This window comes from Cetorhinus maximus, chromosome 12, assembly GCF_964194155.1.
Source record: "Cetorhinus maximus chromosome 12, sCetMax3.hap1.1, whole genome shotgun sequence".
NCBI classification, from domain to species: Eukaryota; Metazoa; Chordata; class Chondrichthyes; order Lamniformes; family Cetorhinidae; genus Cetorhinus; species Cetorhinus maximus.
Genome location: NC_135890.1, coordinates 24,796,396 through 24,823,465, shown reverse-complemented (window position 1 = coordinate 24,823,465; position 27,070 = coordinate 24,796,396). Strand labels below are relative to the sequence as shown.

The window sequence follows — 27,070 nt, the reverse complement described above, 5'->3', positions numbered from 1 at the left end:
AGAACTTTTTCAATTTTTTTTTATGTTAACATATGTCGCTTACTTTATTTGCTGTGCTTCCCAGCTCCCACTGTCAGTTTTGTAAGTGGGAGCAACCTTGGAATTATCATTATCCAGCTGAAAGTCTACACCAAAGGCTACTTTGTACAGCTGAACAAGTGCCAGGAAAGGCTATGGCATAGTGATGTTGTTGCTGGAACAGTGACCCAGGGTAATGCTCTGGAGGCCTGGGTTCGAACCCTGTCAGATGATAAGTTTTTTAAAATAAAAATCTGGAATTAAAAGTCTAATGACCATGAAACCATTGTCAATTGTTGTAAAAGCCCATCAGGTTCACTAATGTTCTTCAGGGAAGGAAATCTGCCGTTCTTACCTGGCCGAGATGTGACTCCAGACCCACAGCAATGTGGTTGACTCTTAAATGCCCCCTGAACTAGGGCAACTAGGGATGGGTAATAAATGCTGCTCTGGCCAGCGACACCCACATCCCATGAATGAATAAAAAAAAGCATAAAGAGGAGTGCCATTTCTGCAAAGTTAATATGCGAAGCGGTTACAACCAGATAACTCAACCATACAGCAGAAAGGGTTTTCCTTTAAAATTAAATACAAATGCTTTGAATGTAGATGAAACCTTTTCCAATCCCTAAAATTTAGTTACCTATAATGGAGTTAGTTGTCAGCTGTATTGGTTTATTTCAAGGTACGTAAAGTGACCTTAGTGTACCTAAAAAAAAAAGACGTAGACCAAGGTAAATTTCACAGGTTTCTAACTGGTACAGAATAGTTTCACAATACTTTGAGCTCCTGTGGAGATTTTGAGGCTCTGTGTTCCTCAGTACATGAGTAGTTAGCAACAACTTTTGATGATACTCTTAGTGGCATTGAAGGAGTAAGAGGTAAACTCTTCACATTCACGAAGTAATGTTAATGAGCCATTGCTTGTTAGTTAAGTATTCTTGCAAGGATGTTTACTGGTGCCACTTTTGACCACTGACTGGGGATTGCAGAAAGGGACAGAGTAGAAAGGGAAATAAGATTGATTTTCTTTCATATATATTTCATGGGGTATGAACATCACTGGCCTGGCCAGCATTCGTTGCCCAATCCTAATTGTCCTTGAGAAGGTGGTGATGAGCTGCTTTCTTGAACCGCTGCAGTCCATGTGTAGATACACCCACTGTGCTGATATTTTGCTTTACGAACAATGTCAAGTGGTTTGTTTTAAACATTTCCCTCCTACCATAGTTTTACACTGGAGTGCAAAGTGCCACATAAGTGATTTTCTGTCATTACACTCTGGGTTCATTTCTTTAATAGGTCAAGCATTTATTACGCTGACGACCAGGCTCAGTCCCTTTTTTCGTAATAAACAGTGGGAAAAACCTTTGAGTTTCCTTTCTGCTTAATCTTATAGGGCAACTATAAGAACTTCTGTATTAAATTGCTTCCTGTTGCTGTACCTATAGACACTTGGTGATGTAGCACAAAAAAAGCCAAAATTGGTATCATTAGACCTTTGGTTTTGTCATTTTTGAAAATGCAACAGTCATGGTAAAAATTGTGTACAGTCACAGGCATCTTTTGTGGCAGAGGAACTAATGTTTTGTGGTATTTTTCCTTTTTTCTCTCTTTTTCTCTTCCTCTCTCTTGCACTCTAACCTGGAAAACAGGCAAAAGCTGAACGCAAGATAGTTCTAAGGCTCCCAAGAAACAGAAAATGGTCCATATTTTCTAGGATCTCACTATTGATCTTAATCGACTGGGGAGAGTGGTGGGGCTGTTTTACTGTGGGAGCTGGTTGGAAGAGGATTTTAGTTTTCCGGGTGCTCAGTGAAAGGTTCGTTCAAGGAAAGTTCAAGGAACAGCACCAACCACTGTACATGGTCCTTTTTGACAAAAGCCTTTGACTCTGTCAACTGCAAAAGCTTATGGAGTATTCTCCTCAAATTTGATTGCCCTCAACAATTTGTTACCATCCATACCTACTTCACGAAGACATGCATGCTGTGATCCTCACCAATGGAGTTGCCACAAACCCTATCTCAGTGAAAACTGGGGTCAGACAAGGTTGTGTCATTGCACCAACCCTCTGCTCCAATTTCTTCATTGCAATACTGCACCGCACCTCACCTCCAGTAAATTACCCACCGGCATGGAGATAATCTGTGGAACAGATGGGAAACTGTTCCACTTACGCTGCCTTCAATCCAAAACCAAAACCACTCCATCATCAGTCATAGAGTTTCAGCATGTAGATGACGCTTGTGTGTGCGCCCTCTCAGAAACTAAGTTCTAGGTCATTGTTGACTCCTTCTCTGAAGCATATGGATGTGTATTGCTATTCTGAAATCCCATTGTTTTAAACTTGTTTGCATGGCTGTCACTGTGATATGAAGCAGTCTTCCCCTCTCAGATTTACAAGGACACTCTACTTCCCTTACAGCCTAATTCATGCTGGCAGTCTTCACTCTGTAAAACTAAATTCACAATGTCACTCTTCTAGCCCTCCATTTCATTATTTTTTTATCTGTCTTTCAGTTTACACCAAGTTTTTCTGCCCTTTTCCAGTTCACAACGATACATATCTCCCCTTTTTCCCTTTAGTTCACACTGGTACTCTTTGCCTTTCCATCACTCCCAGTTCACGCTGGCACGTGCCTCCCTCTACCCTTGATTCAAACTAGCAATTTTCTCTCTATTCTCCAGTTCATGCCAGCACTTTCTTCTTTTTAGATATGTGCTCTTCCTGGTTTCTTTGCTGTATCCCAAATACATATTGGTACTGCTCTTTCTCCACACCACTGCATTTGAAGGTAGCGCCCTTCTCCCCTCTCATCTCAGGGTAGTTACAGACTCCTACCAAGTACTGTCCTTTATTTTTCACACCCTCTTTGTTCATGCCAATTCTTCTCCCTCCTGTTTAATTTTTGGCCTTTGTTTAAAAATCTTGCTTTAAAATGTAAAGTGAATACCCCAGACTTGCCCACAACAGTACACTTGAACAAGATGTGCACCAGCTTCTTCTCTAGTATCCCTGACTGTGAGCTTGTCCAAAGCATTGGTTAAATACATGTTCACTTCTTTCCTGTCCCCCCCACTTGGCCCATAGCCTTGAATGTTATGACGTGCCAAGTGCTCATCCAGGTACTTTTTAAAGAATGTGAGGCAACCCGCCTCCACCACCCTCCCAGGCAGTGCATTCCAGACCGTCACCGCCCTCTGGGGGAAAACGTTTTTCCTCACATCCCCCCTAAACCTCCTGCCCCTCACCTTGAACTTGTGTCCCCTCGTGACTGACCCTTCAACTAAGGGGAACAGCTGCTCCTTATCCACCATGTCCATGCCCCTCATAACCTTGTACACCACGATCAGGTCGCCCCTCAGTCTTCTCTGCTCCAACGAAAACAAGCAAGTCTATCCAACCTCTCTTCATAACTTAAATGTTGAATCCCAGGCAACATCCTGGTGAATCTCCTCTGCACCCCCTCCAGTGCAATCACATCCTCCTTCAAGGTTCTATACAACTCCAACATGACCTCCCTACTTTTGTAATCTATACCTCGATTGATAAAGGCAAGTGTCCCATATGCCTTTTTCACCACCCCACTAACGTGCCCCTCCGCCTTCAGAGATCTATGGACACACACGCCAATGTCCCTTTGTTCCTCAGAACTTCCTAGTATCATGCCGTTCATTGAATACTTCCTTGTCAAATTACTCCTTCCAAAGTATATCACCTCTCACTTTTCAGGGTTAAATTCCATCTGCCACTTATCTGCCCATTTGACCATCCCGTCAATATCTTCCTATAACCCAAGACACTCAACCTCACTGTTAAGCAACCGGGCAATCTTTATGTCATCCACAAACTTACTAATCCTACCCCCCACATAGTCATCCAAGTCGTTTATATAAATGACAAATAATAGGGGACCCAGCTCAGATCCCTGTGGTATGCCACTGGACACTGGCTTCCAGTCACTAAAGCAGCCTTCTGTCATCACCCTCTTGTCTCCTACAACTTAGCCAATTTTGAATCCACCTTATCAAATTACCCTGTATCCCATGTGCATTTGTCTTCTTTATAAGTCTCCCATGTGGGACCTCGTCAAAGGTTTTGCTGAAATCCATATAAACTACATCAACTACACTAACCTCATCTACACACCTGGTCACCTCCTCAAAAAATTCAATCAAACTTGTTAGGCGTGACCTCCTTCTGACAAAGCCATGCTGACCATCCCTGATCAAACCTTGCCTCTCCAAGTGGAGATAGATACTCTCCTTCAGAATTTTCTCCAATAGTTTCTCTACTACTGTCGTGAAACTCACTGGTCTGCAGTTCCCTGGCTTATCTCTACAACCCTTAAATAGCAGAACCGCATCAGCAGTTCTCCAGTCCTCTGGCACCTCCCCCGTGACCAGAGAGGAATTAAAAAACAGAGCCCCTGCGATCCCCTCCCTTGCCTCGCTCAGCAACCTGGGGCACAAATCATCCAGACCTGGAGATTTGTCCACTTTTAAGCCTGCCAACACCTCCAATACCTTGTCATTCCATATATCAATTTGCTCAAGAATCTCGCAGTCTCCCCGAGTTCCATACCTTCGTCCTCATTCTCTTTGGTGAAGACGGATGTGAAGTATTTATTCAACACCCTAGCGATGTCCTCTGGCTCCACCCATAGATTGCCCCCTTTGTCCTTAATAGGCCCTGCTCTTTCGCTGGTTATCCTCTTCCCTTTGGTATACTTATAGAATATCTTGAGATTTTCCCAACTTTTACCAGCCAGAACTTTCTCATATCCCCTCTTTGCTCTCCGAATTGCTTTCTTAAGCTCCACCCTGCATTTCCTGTACTCCACGAATGCCTCCGCTATTTGGTCCCCTTGTACCTGCTAAAAACCTCTCTTTTCCTTCTCATCGTATCCTGAATATCTCTGGTCATCCATGGTTCTCTGGCTTGTTACTCCATCCTTTCACCCTAGAGGGAACATGTTGAGCCTGTACCCTCCCCATTTCCTTTTTGAACGCCCCCCACTGCTCTTCAGTAGATTTCCCCACAGGTAGCTGTTCCCAGTCTACCTTGGCCAGATCCTGCCTTATTTTACTAAAATCCACTCTCCTCCAATCCAAAACATTTTTTTGCAACTTGTCTGTTTCTTTGTCCATAACAAGCTTAAATTGTACCATGTTGTGATCGCTATCACTAAAATGCTGCCCCACCACCACCACAGCCCACCTGTCCGGCTTCATTCCCCAGAATTATGTCTGGCACTGTCCCGTCCCTTGTTGGACCTTCTACGTATTGACCTAAAAAGTTCTCCTGTACACATTTCAAGAAATCCACTCCATCCAAGCCCTTAACACTATGTCTATCCCAATTAATGTTGGGAAAGTTGAAATCACCTTATATAATTACCCTATTGTTATTGTTTTACACACCTCTGCAAATTGTGTAAATATTTGTACCTCAATTTCCTGCTGATTATCTGGGGGTCTATAATAAACCCCTAACAATGTGGCCCTCTTTTATTCCTAAGCTCTACCCACAAAGCTTCATTCGATGCCCCCTCCAAGATATCATCTCTCCTTACTGCAGTAACTGACTTTTTAACTAATAATGCAATGCCCCCTCCCCTGTCTCGCCTGAAGATTCTATATCCCGGAATGTAGAGCTGCCAATCCTGCCCTTCCCTCAACCACGTCTCTGTGATGGCTACTATATCACAATTCCACATGTCAATCCTCACCCTTAACTCATCCATTTTACCTGATTGCTTTACTATGTTATGATGTGTCCCTATTCTGCTAACATTCTGTGTCCCCTCCCCCTGCTGAATTAGTTTAAACTCCTCCCAACAGCACTAGCAAACCCGCCCGCAAGGATGTTAGTCCCCACTGGTTCAGATGTAGACCGTCCCGCTTGTACAGGTCTCACCTTCTCCAGAAACAGTCCTAGTGATCCAGGAATCTAAAACCCTTCCTCCTACACCAACTCTTAAGCCATGTATTCATCTGTGCTACTCTCCTATTTCTGAGCTCACTAGCACATGGCACTGGGAGTAATCCAGAGATTACAATCCGAGAGGTCTTGCTTTTTAGCCTACTGCCTAACTCCCTGAATTCTTGATGCAAGACCTCATCCCTCTTTCTACCTATGTCATTGGTACCAACATGTACCATGACCTCTGCCTTATCACCCTCCCCCTTCAGGATGCCCTACAGCTGTTCAGTGACATCCCGGACCCAGGCACCAGGGAGGCAACACACTATCCTAGAATCACGTTGACGGCCACAGTAGCACCTACCTGTTCCCCTGACTATAGAATCCCCTATTACTATTGCTCTTCCTCTCTTCCCTCCTGTTCAAACAGGCTGCTTGTGGTGCCAGAAGCTTGGTTCTTCCTGCATTCCCTGGAGGAACCAGTGCCCTCATCAGCCTCCAAAATGGAATACCAGTTTGTGAGCAGGACCCCAGGGGGCTCCTGAACTACCTGCCTGTTTCCCTTGGACTGCCTGGTGGTCACCCGTTCCCTTCCTTCCTCAAGTCCCTTCATCTGCAGTGTGTCCACCTCTCCAAACGTGCTATCCATGACGCTCTCAGACTTGTGGATGCTCCACAGTGTCACCAGCCGCCGTTCCGTCTCTGAAACCCGAGCTTCCAGGAGCTGCAGCTGGGACACACTTCCCGCACACATTCTGGTCCTGGGCACTGGAAATGTTCCCGGCTTCCCACATGGCGCACGAGGAGCACACCACGGCTTTGAGCTCTCCTGCCATGACTTATCCCTTTAAATTAAGCCTTTTAAATCAATTACTCTAGGGCCCTTCTTTCCTGATCCTCGTTACTACAGAATATGCAAACTAAAAACCACAAAAAGACCTTAAACTATAAGCAATAAAAGTAGTAAATACTTACCCGACCTTACCCACTACTTACCAGTAATGATATCTATATCTGGCTTTAATACATGAGGCAAAAGGGAGGAACTTAAAACAATCACCATCACCAGGGAAAAGTTACTGGGAAAACTATTAAACCTAAAGGCTAACAAATCCCCAGGACCTGATGCTCTGCTTCCTAGGATCTTAAAATAAGTGACTGCAGAGATAGTAGAGGCATTAGTTATAATCTTCCAAAGGTCACCCATGATTATTGCAGTACCTTTCTTACACTCCCCATTTATTTCTTCCTGTTTACTCTGTCCTATAGTGTAACTATTGTTAGGGGGCCTATAAACTACACCTGCAAGTGGGTCTAACCCTTCTTATTTCTTACCTCTTCCCCAACGAATTCTGCATCTTGCTCTTTTGAGCTAAGGCCATCTCTCACTACCGTTCTGATGGTAATTAATTCGCAACCTACCTCAACACTTTTTCTTAGATTCCTGTCTTTCCGAAATGTCAAATATCCTTCAATGTTCATGTCCCAGCCTTGGTCACCTTGCAACCATGTCTCCATAATGTTTATCAGGTGATCCTGAATGTTGTTTTACCTTTAAGTGCCATATTTGTGTTCCTGAGAGTGTCTGTGTCTCTCTCTTACTATCTTCTCTCTTTCAGAAAAAATAATTTTATCAATATGCCTGTCTTGCCTACTTGGGGACATTTTGGGGTTTTCTTCTTTCTTATGCAATTTGCCTCTATCTGTCTGCCATCCTGCCTATTATACCTGTTTGGCGCTTCCATCTTCTCTTATTGCCTTTAATGGTTTCCTTGTTGTACTTTCTTGTGCTCCTCTGCACCTCTTCCCCTGCTTCCTTAAACCATTGTGTTCCCTTTGTCCTCATTCTCTGCTGCCCTGTTCCACTGTTTCTCTCCTGGTTTCCCTCTCTTATTGTCCATTCCCCTCATCCATCTTTTTCTTTTCCCTCCTCCTTTCCTCCGTTTACTTCCCCTTCCTATTGTTTCCATGTTAGTGGCCTAACCCCAAACCTCCCTGCCTTTCCCTTCTTGTTGTTCCATTGCTCCTTGCCACACAATTTCCTATCCACTCCTTCCCATTTGACCTTTCTTTCCCATTGTCTTTGTACTAGGAGTCTGACTCGAGCCTTTCTCTCCCCAACCCCAGCTCTTTACCATTTTCCCAACATTGAGCTGGGAAAACCAGCACCTGGTGATTAAAAAGCATTTGATAACTTTAACACATTTGCACTTTGAACAGCAAAATGGTGTTTTTCTCAGTGCAATGTAGAAACCAGCAAAGAGTGACTGAGAAAATTGGTGGTGATGATTGGTGGAAGGCCAGCTACTAGTGGCATGTGTCGGCAGCTCCCTGAAGCAGAGGGCTCTATCAGTAGGGATGCGGAGAGAGAAATAAGAAGAATGCTTTAGAATAAAGAAAATGGAGGAAAACAAATTAAACATTATTTGCAGAAACCTAAGAGAAGAGGAACAATGTTACCTGGGGTCAGGAAGTGGGAATGGGAGATGGAGATTGGAGGCATGACAATGCCACTGAGTGTCAGGAGAACTGAAAATAAGTACAGTGGTAAGCATACATACCTTACAGTTGAAAGTAATATGCAGGTCTGGCAAATTGTGTGCAAGAGCTAACTTTGACCAACAAGAAGGAAGGGATTGACACTCTTTTAGTTTCCTGCTGTAACTTTAATACAAAATGCCATACACAATATATAAGTAAATGTGCTTGTATGTTTACCAATGAACATCTACCACCATTCAGTGCAAATCTTTGCAGATTTTCTTTTTCACCAATGTTTGGAATTCTGGTACGAAAATATCGGAATAGCACGTATTTGGAAAGCTTCAAAGTTTTTGTTCTGAAGTTGTGAGCAATACTTTGCCTTCATAAAAAAGATTCTTCAAAATATTGACCTGCTGTCCAGAAAGAACACATTTAGATGCCGCCAACCCTTTGCCATGATGTGTGTTGTTGGAGCTGTTTGTATGGGCCTGGATTGGTTATTCCAATTGGTCAAGCTGACCACAATGACAACTCCTCTCCACACAGTGTTGTTGGTGTTTCTATGATGCTAAAGTACAGTTTTCCCCATTTAACACGTCATTGTAGCAGTGAACTAATAAGCTGTAATCAAGGAAGTAACTCTCTCAACCTGTTGGGCAATGCTGATATAGATATGTAGTGTTTATAAAGGATTTTTCTGTGCAACACGCTGAGAAGTTCATTGTGGAGGTGAAGTGAGAGTGACTGCCCTTGACATCAAGGCAGCATTTGACCGAGTGTGAAAGACCTAGCAAAACTGGAGTCAATGGGAATCAGGGGGAAAACACTCCACTGGTTGGAGTCATACCTAGCACAAAGGAAGATGGTTCTGGTTGTTGGAGGTCAGTCATCCCAGCACCAGAACATCACTGCAGAAGTTCCTCAGGGTAATGTCCTGGGCTCAAACATTTTCAGCTACTTCATCAATAACCTCCCTTTCATCATAAGGTCAGAAGTGGGCATGTTCGCTGATGATTGCACAATGTTCAGCACCATTTGTGACTCCTCATACTGAAGCAGTCCATGTCCAAGTGCAGCAGGACCTGAACAATATCCAGCTTGGACTGACAAGCGGCAAGTAACATTTGCGCCACACCAGTGCCAGGCAATGTCCATCTCCAACAAGAGAGAATCTTGCCATTACCCCTTGATGTTCAGTGGCATTACCATCACTGAGTTCCCCACTATCAACATGGTGGGTGTTACCATTGACCAGAAACTGAACTGGACTAGCCATTTAAATACTGTGGCTACAAGAACAGGTCAGAGGTTAAGAATCCTGCAATGAGTAACTCACCTCCTGACTCCCCAAAGTCTGTCTAACATCTACAAGACCAAGTCAGGAGTGTGATGGAATACTGCGCACTTGCCTGGATGAGTACAGCTTCCACGACACTCAAAAAGCTTGACACTGCCCAGGACAAAGCAGCCCGCTTGATTGGCACCTTATCCACATTCACTCCTTCCACCACTGACGCACAGTAGCAGCAGTATGTACCATCTATAAAATGCACTGCAAGAATTTACCAAGGGTCCTTAGACAGCACCTTCCTAACCCATGACCACTGCCATCTAGAAGGACAAGGGCAGAAGATGGATGGGAGCACCACTACCTGGAAGTTCCCCTCCAAGTCACTCACCATCCTGACTTGGAAATATATCGCCACTCTTTCAATGTCACTGGGTCAAGATCCTGGAACTCCCTTCCTAACAGCACTGCGGGTGTACCTACACCACATGGACTGCAGTGGTTCACGAAGGCAGCTCAGCATCACCTTTTCAAGGGCATCTAGGTATACCAATAAATGCTGGCCCAGCCAGCGAAGCCCACATCCTGTGGATGAATTAAAAAAAGTACTTCTCAGATGCTGTCAATGTTCCTCAAACCAACTGTGAAGGTGTTTCAGGGATTAGTGGGAACGACTCTACGGTTTCACATAATATAGCACTAATTGAGAAGTACTATTTATAGTATTGAATTGTAAAGCCATTCTGATTTTTAAAAAAGAAATTCAGTTGGGCCTTGAATAGAATTTACTGTGACTATCACATCAAAAGGATCTCAATACAAAAATCTGCATATATGCAGTCTGCATGCAAGTAGTGTGTTGTGTAAGTTGTAGCATGTTTGAAACAGAAACTTTATATTTAAAAATGGAATGCTGCACAAATCTTAAGACAGTTAAAGGTGTCTTAAGTCTGTTCTTAAAAACATAAACAAGAATTTTGGTTTTAGAAATAGAAGTATAGAATAGAAAAGCAAGGAAGTTATGCTGATATGTCACTGGTTAGGCCTCAGCCTAGAGTATCATCTCCAATTCTGGCATCAAATTTTTGGAAGGATGTAAAGACGTTGCAGAGAATGCAAAGGAGATTTACTAGAATGATGCCCAAGAATGGAGGAATTCAGTTATGTGGAGAGACTAGAAAAGCTGGCTTGTTCTCCTTTGAGCAGAGAAGGGAAAAGATTTATTGGAGGTGTTCCAAATGGGCTCTGAAAGAATAACTAAAGGTGAAATTGCTTCCAGTGACAGAGGGTCATTAACCGGGGGAACCGGATTTAAGATAATCTGCAAAAGAACCAGAGGGGGAATGAGGGGAATTTTATTTTTACATAGCAAGCTGTTATCGTATGTATAAATAGTAGCTAGAAAGTAAATCAGAGCAGCTTAGAGAGTTGACCTACTTTTCTCTGTGGTGGGCCTCTATTTAGCACTTCTTTGATCATGAGGCTGGGGTGCAACCCTGCAACTGCCTCCAAAATTTGTGTCAATGATTGTGTTCTGCGATATATACAGGTCCTCAGAACCTCACGGTTTGTGTTTTAATGACCTTTTAATACCTTCATTTGAATTTGGAAGCTCAAGAAATTAGTGTAAAATTACCTAGCATAGCTTTGATCTTCCTGATTCTCAGCATTTCAATCTTTGCAGCCCACCTCTCATTTTAGTTAGGCTTGGCACAGCATAAAGTTTCTGCTAGGTGTCACTGATTTTGCTGTTAAATAGTGTTTCAGTGGTGATTCCATATGACATTTTAAATGAGTTGCAGACTGTGTTGTTGTGATAAATACACCTAGCTATCTAGGTTGCAAATTTCTTAAAGGGATGATGTTTGGTTAATTTTCTTACCTCTTCCTTTGCCCCCAGCAAAGGCTTACACCAACATTTTAGTTGTAGAGATTGCGTTTCTGTCAAACAACAATGGGGAAGGCCCTTCTTATTTTGTGTAAGTGATTGGGGCCAGTTGACAGCACTCATTCCTCTGTTTAGTATGGTTGTGGGTTTGAGCCCCACACGAGGGCTCGAGCTCGATCCAGGCTCACATTCCACTGCAGTACTTTGTAGACTATTTCATTATTAGAACTGTAATGCTTCTGATAACGTGTTAAATAAAGGACCCACCAGCCTCTTAGTGGGTCACTGTTTGAAGCATGCTTTCTCCTGATGTCCTGCCCATTTTTTTTCCCCTGGGCCAATACCACCAAAAATGAATCAAAGATTAATCTCAGAGATAAAAACAAAAAACTACTGCGGATGCTGGAAATCCAAAACATAAACAGAATTACCTGGAAAAACTCAGCAGGTCTGGCAGCATCGGCGGAGAAGAAAAGAGTTGACGTTTCGAGTCCTCATGACCCTTCAACAGAACTGTTGAAGGGTCACGAGGACTCGAAACGTCAACTCTTTTCTTCTCTGCCGATGCTGCCAGACCTGCTGAGTTTTTCCAGGTAATTCTGTTTTTGTCAAAGATTAATCTGCTGGATGCTGCTGTGGGTAACCCAGGAGAAAATCATAGGGACAGTTAAAAAGCATCCCTCTCCCCATTTTCTGCACCGTCTTTTGTTCGAGTTATAACTGGAGATGCAGGGAAACAAATGTGTTTTTGACTGGGTAATGTGGTTGGAGGCATTAGATCAGGTGATGAAACTTCCAGTAATATGTCCAACCAGAGTTGGCAAGTCTATCAGGTATTACAGTAAGTGTTATTTACTGATATACAAGATACCTAAATTGCTAAATGGGTGAACAGAATACTTAATGAAATAATGAAATCCAGGTGTAGAGGAAGTGGTAATGTTTAGTATCAGATGATTTTAACTCATATTTGTTACTCATAGGTGGCATTTAACAACCAAGAAGTAAATCAAGGTGCTAATCTAAGTATTTGTCAATAGTCATTGTTCAAGTAATAATGCTTTTGAAAAGCATTTAACAAGAGTAACAATCAGTTATCAAGGCAATGAATGAATATTTCTTTATTTGAAGGGTTTACGTTTATTTTGAACACAGCCTGCTTATTTTCTTGTCATTTTGCACCATGTCCATTGTATAAGTTTATTACCTTCTGTTCATATTGATGATCTCAGCTATGTGGTAAACCAACCATCATGGGAAGGTATAAGTCTCTTTATCAGTGGAGGCAAAGGAATAAAAGGAATTGGGCACGGGATTTATTTTCCTAAATAAAACAAAGTGCTGGAAAACTGGTTTCTGGAGAGGAGTCATGTTTGACTCAGAACATTAACTCTGTTTCTCTCTCCACAGATGCTGCCAGACCTGCCGAGTTTTTCCAGCACTACTTGTTTTTATTTCAGATCTCCAGCATCTTGCTTTTATTTTTGATTTATTTTCCCAATTTTTTAAGCTTCATCTGAATTGTTGCAATTGTGTGACATTTATTCTGTACATTAAACTGCTGAGGCTGCTACAGTAACAATGTACAAGCCAAGGCAATCATATTAACTGGTATTTCTTATTGCATGTAAAATTGTCCACAGAACAGGCATTTATTTTCCTTTTGTCATATTTATTTTGTTTTTGCTGAGTCCTGCAGTATTGCTTTCTGTAGTTTGTTTTCTGTCTTTAAGATTTGAGGAAATAAGTTTATTTCATATGTTGGTGATAATAAGTAGCCTCTTTAAGGATATGTTCTATTTGGTGTACTTAATTAGTGGTTTGGCTTTATAATTTTAAGACTTAGTATTCAAGCAAAATGTGTTTTAAAAAGCAGAAAATGTAATTGAAAAAATAAATCATTTTCTATCTAGTTAGAAATTACACTTTTCACTGTAGGTACTTTTAAGGAATGAAGGACAAGAAGGAGGGAAGGGTAAATATGAAGTAAAAATTTAATGTTTAAGGACAGAAGGTGATAAAATTAGAATATGGAAATGGTAGATGAAAAAGACAGACAAATGAAGAAAGTTTTGATTTTTACAGGGCTGTTTCCTCTCATGATCTTGGGGATTTCTAAGAATTTTACTATGATGATTGGAGCTGTGACATTTTGGATTAGCTTGCAAATTGAGGTCTCAAAAGCCCTGTCCATAGTGGACGAATGGTCAGACTTCCAAGCAGCTTACATGTCCTACTGCATTACTTCAGTTAAGTAAATAGATAAATTTGTATTTTTCAGCCTTTCCGGGAAGGATCTAGAAAATCTTCAAGAGTAAAGGTAAGAAGAATTTGTACTGATAGTGACCTGTGTATTGAGTATTATGAAAAGAATGTGCAACTCCATATGTACACACAAGTAAATTAAGTATAAATTATCTGTTTCATATAATAAAGTATAAAATTGTACATTGCAGTTTTGTCAGCAGTCTTGCTATTAATGCTTTGAGTTGGTAGTTATAATCTTTTTTTTGGTGTTTCCAATAATACTGATTATTGTAGTGTGCTGTTTCATTATTAAACATTTGTTTCCAATTCTGGCCCTACTCCCTTGGGTTGTTGGGGCTAGGCAATTGAATTGGGGTTGTCACAGTCCAGTTTTGGACCAGATAATCAAATATTTGAATGGTTTCTCTGGAAATGGGCAGGTTTTGGTTTCTTTTATGTCATGTGTTCCTCTTTTCTGTATTTTGTGATGTGGAGGTATTACTTGCTAGGGTTTTCAGTTGATTTTCACCAACAAACCAAATATCAGGAACTAAACCATTATTTTTGCTCCTGTCTGATTTTGGGTTTGGCAAAAGCAATAGCTCTAAACGGACTATCTTTTCAAGCAATATATTTTAAAAGAGATAATACAGTGCTGTTTACAGCATCATTCATAAAAAGGGGATTAGAAAGGTAAAAAGCTGGAGAAGTGGTGGTGTAGTGGTAGTGTCACTGGACTGGTATCCAGATGCACAGGCTAATGCTCTGGGTACATGCGTTCAAATACCACCATGGCAGCTGGTGGAATTTGAATTCAGTTAATAAATCTGGAATGTAATGCTCGTCTCAGTAATGGTGACCATGACAACTGTAATCAATTGTTGTAAAAACCCATCTGGTTCACTAATGCTCTTTAAGGAGGTCTGGCCTGCATGCAACTCCACAGTGATGTGGTTGACTCTTAACTGCCCCCTGAAATGGCCTAGCAAGTCGCTCAGTTCAATGGTAATTAGGAATGGGCAACGAACACTAGCCTTGCCAGCAATGCCCACATCCCAAGAAAAAATGAAAAAAACACTTTTATACTCAGTTTTAGAAAGTGAACTGCCATATTTTATAAATTTATTACAACTTGTATAAATATTTATTTTACTTTGATCTTTGTTTGTCCTACAATGAACCAACTCGACTTCACCTACTTTTAAACTGATTGGCTAACATCATTGCAAAGGCTGTTTTTGTTTGGCTTAGTCAGGAGACTAAGCAATATAGTTTGGCCTAGTCATGTCATTGGACTAACCAGATCAAACTATTACATTAAAAGTGAGATGACAATCAGAATTATGAACTGGCCCAAGTGACAGAAAAAAAACTCATCAGTGATGCAGACAATACAGAGCTACTTAATTAATTTCTCATCAGTGGCAATGTATGATTTCATTACTCGTCGACTGGAAATTCTGGTGTATTGGTTCTATAATGTTCATATTTGCCTTTTTGGTTAAAGTGTATTTTTGATTTACTTCTCTTTGAAAATCCATCTGTTTCATTCAAAATTATTGTACCTATTTAGTTCGAGCTGTATGATTACTACTTCTCCAAACGTACTTAAGGGGGCATCATTAAAATGGTGATTCCTTGCGAAATTTTGTATGCATGCAATTCTCAAGTTTGCAATGTTCATATTGTGATTTGATATAGTTGGAACCATTATTTTATCGATTACTTCTGAATATATATTTGTGAATGTGGGGTGGGAGGAAGAGGGAGAGAAACGAGAACTAAAGCCATGTAACTTAAAGGAATTAATATGCATTGATTGTGCTGATACTTTCTTGTCCTTAGCAAAGTTCAGTATCAGAAGCCGATGTTGTTGATAACGCCAGTTTTATGTGGGAGAACAAAATCAAAACATGGATGGATCGCTATGAGGAAGCAGATGGGAATCAATATAGTGAGGATATCCAAAATATTCTCGAGGCACACCGGCTAGCATTAGAGATAACTGATGGATGTGAAAAAATGGAAGTGGTCAGTAGATCAGACCTAAACACCAACCCTACAGCCTTTAAACCTCCAGTAGAGGTAAGGAATAGACTTCACACTATAAAAATAGGTTATTTTTTCAAAAGAACACATCATCCTGAATTTATTTTTTCGTTCGAAGCAGCATTCACACTTATTTTTTCAAATTCTGACTGCTTTTTCCATTCTTCTCTGTTCCTTTCAGTCACCCACCTGAAATGTTGTGCCACACTGTCTCCCAGGTAGCCTTGCTTTTCCCCCATTAACACCTCTCCAACCACCCTGGATCTCCAAACACCAAATCAGCCAGCGCAGCTCAAATTGCTTATTCACTTCCATAACTCAGCCATTGTGTGACCTTTGAGGTACAGTCTCCTACCCTACAGTTTGATCAAAATCATTCTACATTGCTTAGCCTTCAAAACTTGCCACCAGTGTGAAACAGTTATAATACCTCACAGTTATATACCTCACAATCTGGCCATGTTTTCTGGGCACTAAATGGCATCCATTATGATGAGCAGAGTACATGCTTCTGACAAGCTAGGAATTCATCATTTGCCATGTTGATAAAGGCCAAAAAATCAGTATGCAGCTCCCACACCTGGAGCAAATGTTAGGTCTCATTTTAGTATATGTATAGGGCTCAACACCTGTCTGAGGCCTCCACTGCAAGATTGGGGCTGGCTGAACTAAGGAAAACTGGGTCTACGTGCGGCTTAACAGTCAGTCCTCAAACCAACAAGTTTTGGAAATATATTTAGCTGAATATGGAATTGGGAGAAGCAGATGCTCCTACCAGCCCCACATTGAAAGAAGGCAGGCAGCCCTTTGCAATTTTTGTTGATTTTTCTAAAGATTTAACAGCTTCCTATTCTGGTAAGATCTGCAAATTTCAACATTGCTTTCCTTATAGATATATACCCAAATCTTTGATATACATTGTGAATAAAAGTGCCCCTAGAATTGAACCCTGTGGGACATACTTACCTTCAAGCACGCTGAAAGACTGCCCTTGGCTCCAACACTGATTTCTTTTAACTAATTTTTGTACCAGTCTGCTAGCCTCCCTGTAATTCCACTTCTCTTAATCTTTCCTAATGATCTCCCAAGTAGTACTTTGTCAAGATTTGCTAAAGTCCTTGTACACCACATCCACTGCATTTCCCCTATCAATTGGGATGAAATTTATGGGGCACTGCGGATCCAGCACCCCTTCCCTCCACCCCAACCACTCCCCCTTACCTCCACCCGACTTAAAAGGTAAGGGGGGAAGCCCGCCCACAATCCTGACAGTTGCCCCACAGCAATTTAACATTGGAGCAGTATTAATTTCTTTAAGGTGAGAGTTTTGTCCCTTTCTCAGGAGGAGAATCCCACCTCAGAGAGCTGCTAGGCAAGCGGATTGCCCGGCAACTCTCTAGTCTCTGCAACGTCACTGGGAGCCACTTCAGGGGCTACAAGCAGCCTCCAATGCTGAGGAGCCTACTAAGTCCAGGGTTGAGGGTCTCAGTGAGGGAGGGTGAGTGGAGGGGTTGAGGGCTGGGTTCAAGAGGCCAGGGTGGAGGGTTAAGGTGGGGGGGGTGGGGGGGTGGGAGAGAGGTGGGGGGAGAACTATCGCCAGTGAGCCCAGGGCGCTCCCCAACATCCTGCACAGCTAAAAATGTTGGCTTGCTGCATGGTATGGACCTCCCCCAGCCATGGGTAAAATATTGGCAGGGGTGGGGAAAAGCCTTAAGTGGCCATTAATTGGCCACTTAAGGGCCTCAATGGGTCCAAAGGGCAGGTTGACTCAACGCCTTCCTTGCTCCCATAAAATTTCAGACCAGCCAGAGACGGGTGGTAGGCAGCAGAAAGACCATCTGCTGGATTTTACGTGTCCCCCCCCCCCCCCACCACCCAACTGCCTTCAAACCTACTGTGCGGAGTGTAAACTCCAGCCCCATTATTTCTGTTAGCAAGGAACTTGAATGAGGATTGCCCCTTTTGAAATCTGTGCTGGCTGCTACTAACTACTTTTAAAGAATTTATTACATCCACAATTTCATATAGACTGCGATGTTGAGATTTTTTTATAAAATTTGACATGCAGCACCACTTCACATTCTATAGTGTTCTGACCCCAGCTGAGGTTACCCCTAGACAAGCCTGATCCCAGAGTGGAATCCAACTTGATAGATCCTAATTTTTATTTGTTTGTTTAGATATTTGGAGAGTAGCTACCAAATAGAGGCACAGGGGTCAGCTGATGAACTTTCAACAAAAGAATAAAACATTTATTCAACAAGAAAAGATGAACTATATTACAATACTCCTTCACTCACAACTATACCTTTACAGATGTATACAGATTTGTAAGGATAACACAAGTTACATAAGCTATCTTATACTCTAATGTACACAGTAAGTACCCAGTCCATGTAAACCTATGGCACCCTGTAGTCAGAAGTACCACACACTCTGAAACCAAGTGACAGATGCCACCTCAAACGGATGCTATTAATCTCTCCTCAACATCCCCACCGATGCTTGTCACACTGTGAGCCAACCAGTCATACTGAGCTTTGCCTTTCACATGAGGGCTTCCAGTCTCCACTCTCCAAGAACTTACTTTGGAATCTTCTCCCAAATCAACACTTTCTCTCAGACACCTGCAAAGGTTCACCTCCAGGGCTTCGAACTCTCCATCTGATGTTCCTCTTCCCTGGGTCACCACATGCATTCAAGATGTCTTCTACACACTCTCTCTCTCTGTCTCAGCTGTGAACAGTACACCACTGCTTCATATGCCCATAGAGAAGAGTTACAGACCTTCAGCCATCTCTATGGACCTTCTTGCCTCTTGCAAACAGTTCTTGCTTTAAATCAGCTTTCTGTAGCTTTTGTCTCTTTAAATCTGAAGCTTGGGGCCTTTCTCCCTGCCCCTCACTCTTAACTTCACTTGATAGGTCCTTTTCCAGGCTCCTGTCCTTCCTTTGACTAGAAGAGCATCTTTGGGCTTCCTCTTCTTCCACTCCCCTGGATTTGTGGGGTTTTCCTTAGCTGGGGAATCTGTCCCCTTTTAGACTGCTTCTGCTTCACAGCTGTCTTCAAACCAACTGAACTCAAACAGCTTCCAAAAAAAAAACTGCTGCTTTCCTTGTGAGTGTGTCTGTGGGAGGGACCTGCCTCTCTGGCTCCGTTGTTGCTCGGCAACATTCCAATCCTCCTATAAAAGCAAAACACTGCAGATGCTGGAAATCTGAAACAAAAACAGAAAATGCTGGAAACACTCAGCAGGTCTAACAGCATCTGTGGAGAGAGAAACAGAGTTAATGTTTCGAGTCCGTATGACCCTTCTTCTGAAATGTTAACTCTGTTTCTCTCTCCACAGGTGCTGCTAGACCTGCTGAGTTTTTCCAGCATTTTCTGCTTTTGTTCCAATCCTTCTACCCTTGTATGTTTACCTTTACTTTATAGGAGTCGTAAAGCTCCTGATTAGAAATGCAAGCAACTTTTTAAAGTGAAACTAAAACTCCCATTTGACCTTTCTTAACACACATACGGAAATACAAATCAAACTTAAATTTTAAAGCTAAAGATCAGTCCTAACACCCACAAATACAATATAACTTATTTAAATGATGTCTATTTGTTAACAAGAGCAGAGAGACTAAAGGAAGTTGAAAAAGAATTAAATTGGAGAATATTGCACCTTTTCTACGCTTCAGTGGCATTTATGTTTTGGCATTTATTTGTGATGTTTGACTGCTTGTTGAATTACCCCCACTGTCCTCTCTCTGAAGTATTTCTCATTGATTTTTCTGCCACCTGAGGTGTTTAATGTATTGTACTTTTAAACGATTTTGAACAACTCCTTTAAAGTTACAGTGGTTATCTGTCTACCAATTTTATATTTTTACCCTTCTTTATGTAATGAGTAGTGAGAATGTTAAACTCTCTGCCACGTGGAATGGTTGAAGCAAATAGCCCAGAAGATGTAATTAAACTAACCACCAACAAATTGCCTGTTTCTGGGCTGTAAGTTTAAGTTACAAAGTTTACTTTTTTTTTCCTTTCAGAGTCAAGTGCAGAAAAATAAAAGAATATTGAAAGCTGCCAAAGATTTGCTTCCTGATACTTTTATTATTGAATATCGAGGAAAGTTCATGCTACGGGAGCAGTTTGAAGCAAATGGGCATTTCTTCAAAAGGCAAGTTTAAGAAATTGAGTTCACTGTTATTTTTATAACCATAAAATTCTAAAACTTATAAGAATTTAAAATGTTATAAGTGTCTAGAATTGGCTATGTGTCTTTGCCTCTCTTTGGCCCTCCAAGTTCTGTGGCTGTAGTCTGTTTGTGGAGTAGTGTTTGACTTCTTCCCATTCAAGAACATAAAGCATGAAAGGAGCGACAGCCAATTAGCCTGTTGAGCCTACTCTTTCTCATAATCTTTGCAATCAACTTTATAATATTCTGTGCCTCATCCATTTAATCTCCTGAATTAAAGATCTGCTAAGTCCACCCTGGTCCCTATAAAATAATCTAACAAAGGCCCAAGTATTTTTCCATGCACTAGACCTTGACATTAAACAGCTTCACACCATAGAATTTTGATGCATAATTGGAGCAAATATTGAAAACATTTGTGTTTGAAAATGTTCATTCTGGGAGTTCGAGGGAAAAATATCTATGAATAATATTTCCAAAAGGCATTATGTAAATGAGAGAAGGAGGAGGCTTTCAAGTTGATTGGTAAAGGAGATACATAGATGCTTGTCCTGTTCACTTGTGTCCCATTTCCCTTGCCAGCTTACACATTCTGCAACATGCCATGTCAAAAATTTAAACATCTAAACATGTAAGGGCAAGTGTAACCAAGGTAGATGCTATTAGATGCAAAGTGTGGCTCAGGTCAAGTAAGTCAAAAGTGACTTAATTTACTGAGACGAAAATATTCCACAAGAGTGAAGAAAACTATTTCAAACATCGGCATTAATTTGACAATTTGCATGACAGTGCCCTTTCTGCTACATAGTCAAGTGCAGAAGTTAAGTTTGATATCTTGCATCAACAACAACCTGCATTTATGTAGCACTTTTAATGTAGTAAATGTTTAAAGACACTTTGCAGAAGCATAATAAGACATTACTGACACTAAACCAAAGAAGGAAATATTAGGATAGATGACCTGAAGCTTGTTCAAAGAGGTAGATTTTAAAGGGGAAACAAATGGAGAGGTTTACAGAGGAAATTCCAGAACTTGGGGCCCAGAAGCTAAAAGCGTGGCTGCCTATTGTGAGACAAAGGAAGTCAAGGATAACCAAAAGAAACTATTATGCGCCAAAATTGCAAAATAAATGAGAAAATAGCGTTTTGTAGTCGCTTATGGGAAGAGTTAATGAGAGAACTTGCAAAGTTGTTGACAGCAACAAACCTCTAGCAAAATTTCTAGCATTATGTTTCTAATATTTACTATTTTCCCTCTAGACCTTATCCCTTTGTGTTATTTTATTCAAACTTTCGTGGATTGGAAATGTGTGTAGATGCAAGAACATTTGGAAATGAAGCACGATTCATCAGACGATCTTGTGTACCAAATTCGGAGGTGAGTTGTTTCTCGATAAAACATTTGTCATTAACTGTGTTTGGATTTTGCAGTCAGCAGTGGATGAAAGGCGCCAGTCGTTCAGTACGCTCCCACTTGTGCACAGACTTTGAAAGATTTTGCACTGGCACTTGCTGTGATTGGAAGCCACTTCAGCACAGCGCCCCCTGTACAGGTTCAGCAACCTGTTTGAACAGGGCCAACGACTCTATCTTCTTAGCCAATCGGATTGAAGAATTGTTAATGAGGTGTGCAGAGTCTGAACCTAAAAGTGTTAGTTAGAATAGTTATTTTGCTTTCTGAACATAATTTAATATTGAATTAAAATAAATAAAAAGAAGAAAAAATTTAATTACTTAAGTATTTTTACTTAATTAAATCTCCAACAATAAAAATCTGCAGAAATGAGACACAACACTTATAAAAGTTGATTTTCAGTGCCAAAGAGATTGTTGTTGGTAATTAAGTCTTACACACCATTAAAAATGTACTTACATTGGATTGAAGGAACCATATCTGTTTCTGATGAGTTTACTGTGTATCTATCATGTAAGTACAGCAAAATCACACTATTTCATCTATTTCAATGCCAGGGCTCTGGCAAGATATTGATATAGTGCAGTTGCTGCCAGAACAGCAAAACTCTTGACAGCAACATCCTTTTGCTCAAGTGTGGTTGCCAGAAATTGCTGTCTGATGTATACTTTAATAATGGTAAGCACAGATAGCCTCACCATTATTTTTATTGCAAAATCTGGACCAATTAACTTTTTCTGCATTGACCTTTTTCAATTGTAGGTTCGACATGTTATTGAAGATGGTATGATTCACCTTCATATCTGCTCCATCAGAAGCATTCCAAAGGGAGCTGAAATTACCATTGGATTTGACTTTGATTATGGGAACTGGTGAGTATATGCTCTGCAGTTTAGGTACTGTATACATATAGCTAAACTTTGCTGTTAACTTGTAGAAGTATGAAGTAGTTCTCATCAGGTTCAATTTAGAAGTGTTTTCAGGTTCAATTTGGAAGTGTTTTCTAGCCCTAACAGAAATTTAACTGCAGCAGCTTGAAAACATTATAACTAGACACTTGACATGCAATGGCATCAACATGAGTACATAGCTCACAATTAGATCTCTTCAGTTATAGTAAGTCATACAGATGGGAGTAAAATGTTACCAAGGGACATAGACAAATTGAGTGAGTGACAAAACTGGCAGGTAGAGTGCAACATGGAAAAATATAAGGTAATGCACTTTTGATTGAAGAAGGATAAATCAGAATATTTTCTTAATGATAAGAGATTAAAAACTGGAGCAGCAATGGGATTTGGGTGTTGAGGTGCATAAACTAATTTGCACAGGTACAATTGCTGATCAAAAAGTCATTGGACTTCATCTCAAGGGAATTAGATTACAATGGAGGGGGTAAGTTGTACAGAGCCTTGGTCAAAACCCATCCAGCACACTGCATTCAGTTTCAGGCAGCATACCTCAGGGTGGATATGTTTGGCTTGGACAGAATATAGCACAGATTCATCAGAATTATATCAGGGCTTAAAGAGCTGGCCTATACGGGAAGGTGTATAAATGTGGCTTATATTCCCTGGAAGGGTGATGTATTTGAGCTGTTCAAAATGATAAAATGACTTGATAGAAAGAGATACATCGATACTATTTCATTTGCTGAATGAATCAGAACAAGGGGGCACAAGCTTAAAATTAGAGCCAGGCCATTTAGGAATGAAATCAAGAAACACTTTTTCACACAAAGGGTAGAGGTAATGGAATCCCATCCCCCACCCCCCAAAGGCTGTGGTGCTGAGTAATTGAGATTTTCGAGACTGAGATTGAAAGATTTTTTATTAGGTCAGGGTTATCGAGGGATAAGGAACAAAGGCAGGTAAATGGAGTTGAGCTATATGTTAGCCATGATCTAATTGAATTTTAGAACTGGCTTGGGGTCTGAAATGGCCACTCTTGATTCTATGTTAACAATGCCAAAAAGCAAAACATTGGCTAGTTATTACTAGGAGAGCAAATCAAGGAACTTGAAGGGACTGGAATAAAGGGACAGCAGAATTGCCATAAATGTTGGCATATATGTCGACCTTTGAAACCTCGAAAAATCCTTCCAAACACAAGATTGATTTATGTGCTGAGTATAAAAATGAATCACCAGGATAGATGTGGTTGTGGACGTTTGCTATTTTGAAATGTCATTGGCATCCAATGCAAAGAGTGAGTGCGTCTTAAGCTCCCGCCCATCTTAGCAACACAGCCCATATTGCCTACTTGTACCTTATAACTGGGCGCAAGGGGTCTAGTAAGAAAAGCATGCATTTGTGGGGTGAAAAATTGAGGCTGATTAATGCAAGTTTGGCATGTTGTGGCTGAAAAGCGGGGTCAACTTATACGCTGAGGATATGCAGAAACATAACTTGGGGCTGGAAAAATGGGGCTGTTTTAAACGCTGGGTCAACTTTTATGCCATGATTTGTAATAAAGAAATCAGTAGTAACTACAGGCAGAGACAGAAATTCTGAGGAAAGGATGAAATATACTCCTGGGGTTTCCCAATTCATCACACCCATCTTAACCTCTCTGACAGCAACTTCCAAAAAGGGCATTTGGAAATATTTACTATTCAGCAAATGTGATAGCACCTCAAGTCATTGTCATAGCAGCTTTTTTTTTTAAAGAAAATGCATTGTGCTAGGAGAGAGAATATTTTAATGGAGCTGTGTGGTTCAGATTGCAGGGAGGTATGTGAAAGATGGAGCACATATCCTTTTGTTGCACAGATTAAATGAATTGCCTCGCTTACATGCCTAGCATTGTTCCTGAAATAATGACGAGGATATTTTTCTTTCCTCCTCGCACAAACCTACTGCTCTAGCATCCCTGTTACTAAACCCTAATAGCCTCTAATTCTACTTACAATTTAGTTGCCCACATGAGTATTGATGTTACTATCTAACTCGAATGCATCACAATGCTGCAACCCTTTTTGGTTGAAAATGGCAGATGCAAATGAAAGAGGGAGGTTAAAAAAGTGAAGGGTGGGGAAAAACATTAAAAGCAAGAGGAAATAGCGGAAGGGAGTAAGAAATAAAGGAGAGACACAGAAGTGAAGGGATGAGAAAACAGGTGATGAGTGTGAAGGGATTGAGAGAGATACGTGTCAGTGAAGGTAATAGAGACAGGTGAAGAAAGCAGTAGGGTCAGAAGGAGGCGTGAGAGTAACAAACAAGGAATAGCAAGGGATAGAAAAGCAAAGGAGTGTAGACAGGGACAGAAACATGAAGAATCCTAGAGAGGGATAGAACAAATTGGGGGAGGAGGCAAGAGACCGACAGAAATGGAAAAGGGCAAAAGAAACAAAGTTGATGAGAGAGAGACAGCAAAGAATGCAAGAGAGGGACATAGAAACAGAGGTCAGAGAGAAAAACTTCAATGCACATCTGCAAACATCATTGACCAAAACGTAATCCAGATAGCTGTGTGATCAGAAGTTGAGAGGCCTCTTCTCGTGCTTTCCCAGTCATCATGTTGGTTGCATTGATGAAAGTTGCCAAATAGATTTGATATTTGTTTGTGAATGATGACCTCTGTTTTCAAATAGAACAGCTTAAAGTGCTTTCTTGTTAAGGCAGATGAGATTATGAACTTTTGTTCTTCCACACAGCAAATACAAAGTGGATTGTGCATGTCTAAAGGGGAATCCAGATTGTCCAATCCTCAAACAAAACTTGGAGCCGACTGAGAACATTAGCACTGGCTATGAAACAAGAAGGAAAAAAGGAAAGAAGGAAAAGGACAGCTTGAAAGATAAGGATGCTCAAAATCAAAACGTCTCTTCTGATACTGAAGGAATGGCCACCAAAACTAAAGCATTGGATAATAAACAGAGAAAACTGTCTCCTCTCAGGGTGTCCCTGTCTAACAACCAGGTAAAAACATAGTAGCATTTGATACAGGAAGTAATCTTCACTTGATAGCCAGCGGTATACCCCTGTAGCGACTGATCTAGCGAGAATATAGCTCTCCATCATCTGTAGAGAGAGTAGTGCAGATCATGTAAAGCAGTCATTTCCATCTTGCAGGAGCCAGATATAATTGAGGAAATAGAAGAAAAACCTCCAGTTAGCAATGAAGTAGAGATGGAATCTGAGGAGCAGATTGCAGAGAGAAAAAGAAAGATGGTAAGTTGACAGGCAAATAGCTGCTTCATGCTATCACTAGACTTCAGGCACAGTGATAACAGCTTTAAATGAATGCTAATCATTGCTGCTTTAGGCATTAGGTCTCCATTAGTACAATTTTGTAAGTATTTTATATTTGTGTGATGAGTTCCCTCTAAGAGTCACTAGTCAGATTTTAGCACCTAAAGATATTGCGTCTATTTTTAGACCATTGCTGTAGTTTTTGCATTAATGTAGTAGTCCAGTTTGCCTCGCTATGCTGCTGCTTGTGAAAGCTTAAATTCTGTCTTTTATTTGGATGTTTTGATATTTTTTAAAAATATGTACTTTCAGTAATTATCATTTCGAGTTAATAGTTAACTGGAAAAGAGCAGACAATAATAATTGGTTGAGGATTTAAGCTCTTCGTCAGCGTTTTTCACATTGCAGAGTGCGGTAATTCATTTTATAACCCTCATCATCCACCTTCTCCATTCAATTTTTCCCTTTCCTCCTGCTGGCCATCATAGTTGTCCATGTTTCTGACAACATAATTCATTGTTGTTTCTTACGTTCCACCGAGGAAAGATAAGGGAACATTAATATGGTGAGAATATTTCTTGATAGTGCAGTGAAAAGAATGTATTATCCAATGTAGCTAATATTAACCAAGTTCCAAGTAGCATTCTCTAGTTTTCTTTTACTGGAGAATAAGGACTGTTAACATTGAATCCATTATGTATTAAGTGGGAAGGGTGAGAATGGAAACAGATTGGGTGGTATTTTTACTTGATGTTGTGGCTCCTCTAATATGGTGTCCTCCTTACAGACACACACTGAGCTTAGTGTTGCAGAGCTAAAAAGTTTTTCACCCAAGAGATAACCCAATTTATACTATCATGTACAGTTTGAAAAACTTGGTGGTGCTGCTGCACAGAATTGAAGCTGAAAGCTGTTCTAATAAACAAAGAAAAAGCTAAATATATGTCAGAGCGTTTTTTTGGCAACTATTAGAATAGTTGCTGTGCTTCTGTACCTGTGTAGCCCAAAAAATATGGTTAGGAAGAGTGACTTGCTGTGACATGATTACTTGATGCCTAATTATATCACACATATTCAGTACCCTTGTTCTCAGTTTTATTCTTCCTTACACATGCAGATAAAATATGAACAGATGTAAATGTGCCCAATACATGGTGATACGCAAGTTTTGTGCAAAGGTTTGCTCAGATTTGGGTTACCATAAATTAGCAAACAATATTAAAAATTGATGGGACATGGAATTTGAGTCCCAAAAGATGAACATTTAAAAGTGCCCCACCTATCCGCTTTTACCATTTTAAAAATGGTGGCAAATACATCGAGGCATATTGAGAACACATTCTCCATATTTTAGCCCACGTTTCACAGGTGAGA

At 40.8% G+C, this 27,070-nt stretch overlaps 1 protein-coding gene across 14 annotated transcripts in view; it reads left to right on the top strand.

Moving 5' to 3' along the window:
- kmt2e (lysine (K)-specific methyltransferase 2E) overlaps nt 1-27,070 on the top strand; it is a 135,314-nt gene that overhangs the window by 78,502 nt on the left and 29,742 nt on the right. For 11 of the 14 annotated variants that reach the window (XR_013578108.1, XM_078553199.1, XM_078553194.1 and 8 more), the window contains 7 exons: nt 13,889-13,927; nt 15,700-15,939; nt 19,941-20,071; nt 21,350-21,467; nt 22,266-22,375; nt 25,159-25,423; nt 25,577-25,675. Coding sequence is in view for 13 of the 14 variants with exons in the window: in XM_078553199.1 (XP_078409325.1) it covers nt 13,889-13,927; nt 15,700-15,939; nt 19,941-20,071; nt 21,350-21,467; nt 22,266-22,375; nt 25,159-25,423; nt 25,577-25,675 (1,002 nt within the window). In the remaining variant the exon portion in view is untranslated. The remainder of the gene's footprint in view (nt 1-13,888; nt 13,928-15,699; nt 15,940-19,940; nt 20,072-21,349; nt 21,468-22,265; nt 22,376-25,158; nt 25,424-25,576; nt 25,676-27,070) is intronic. The other 3 variants (XM_078553204.1, XM_078553203.1, XM_078553200.1) reach the window with 1 other exon arrangement.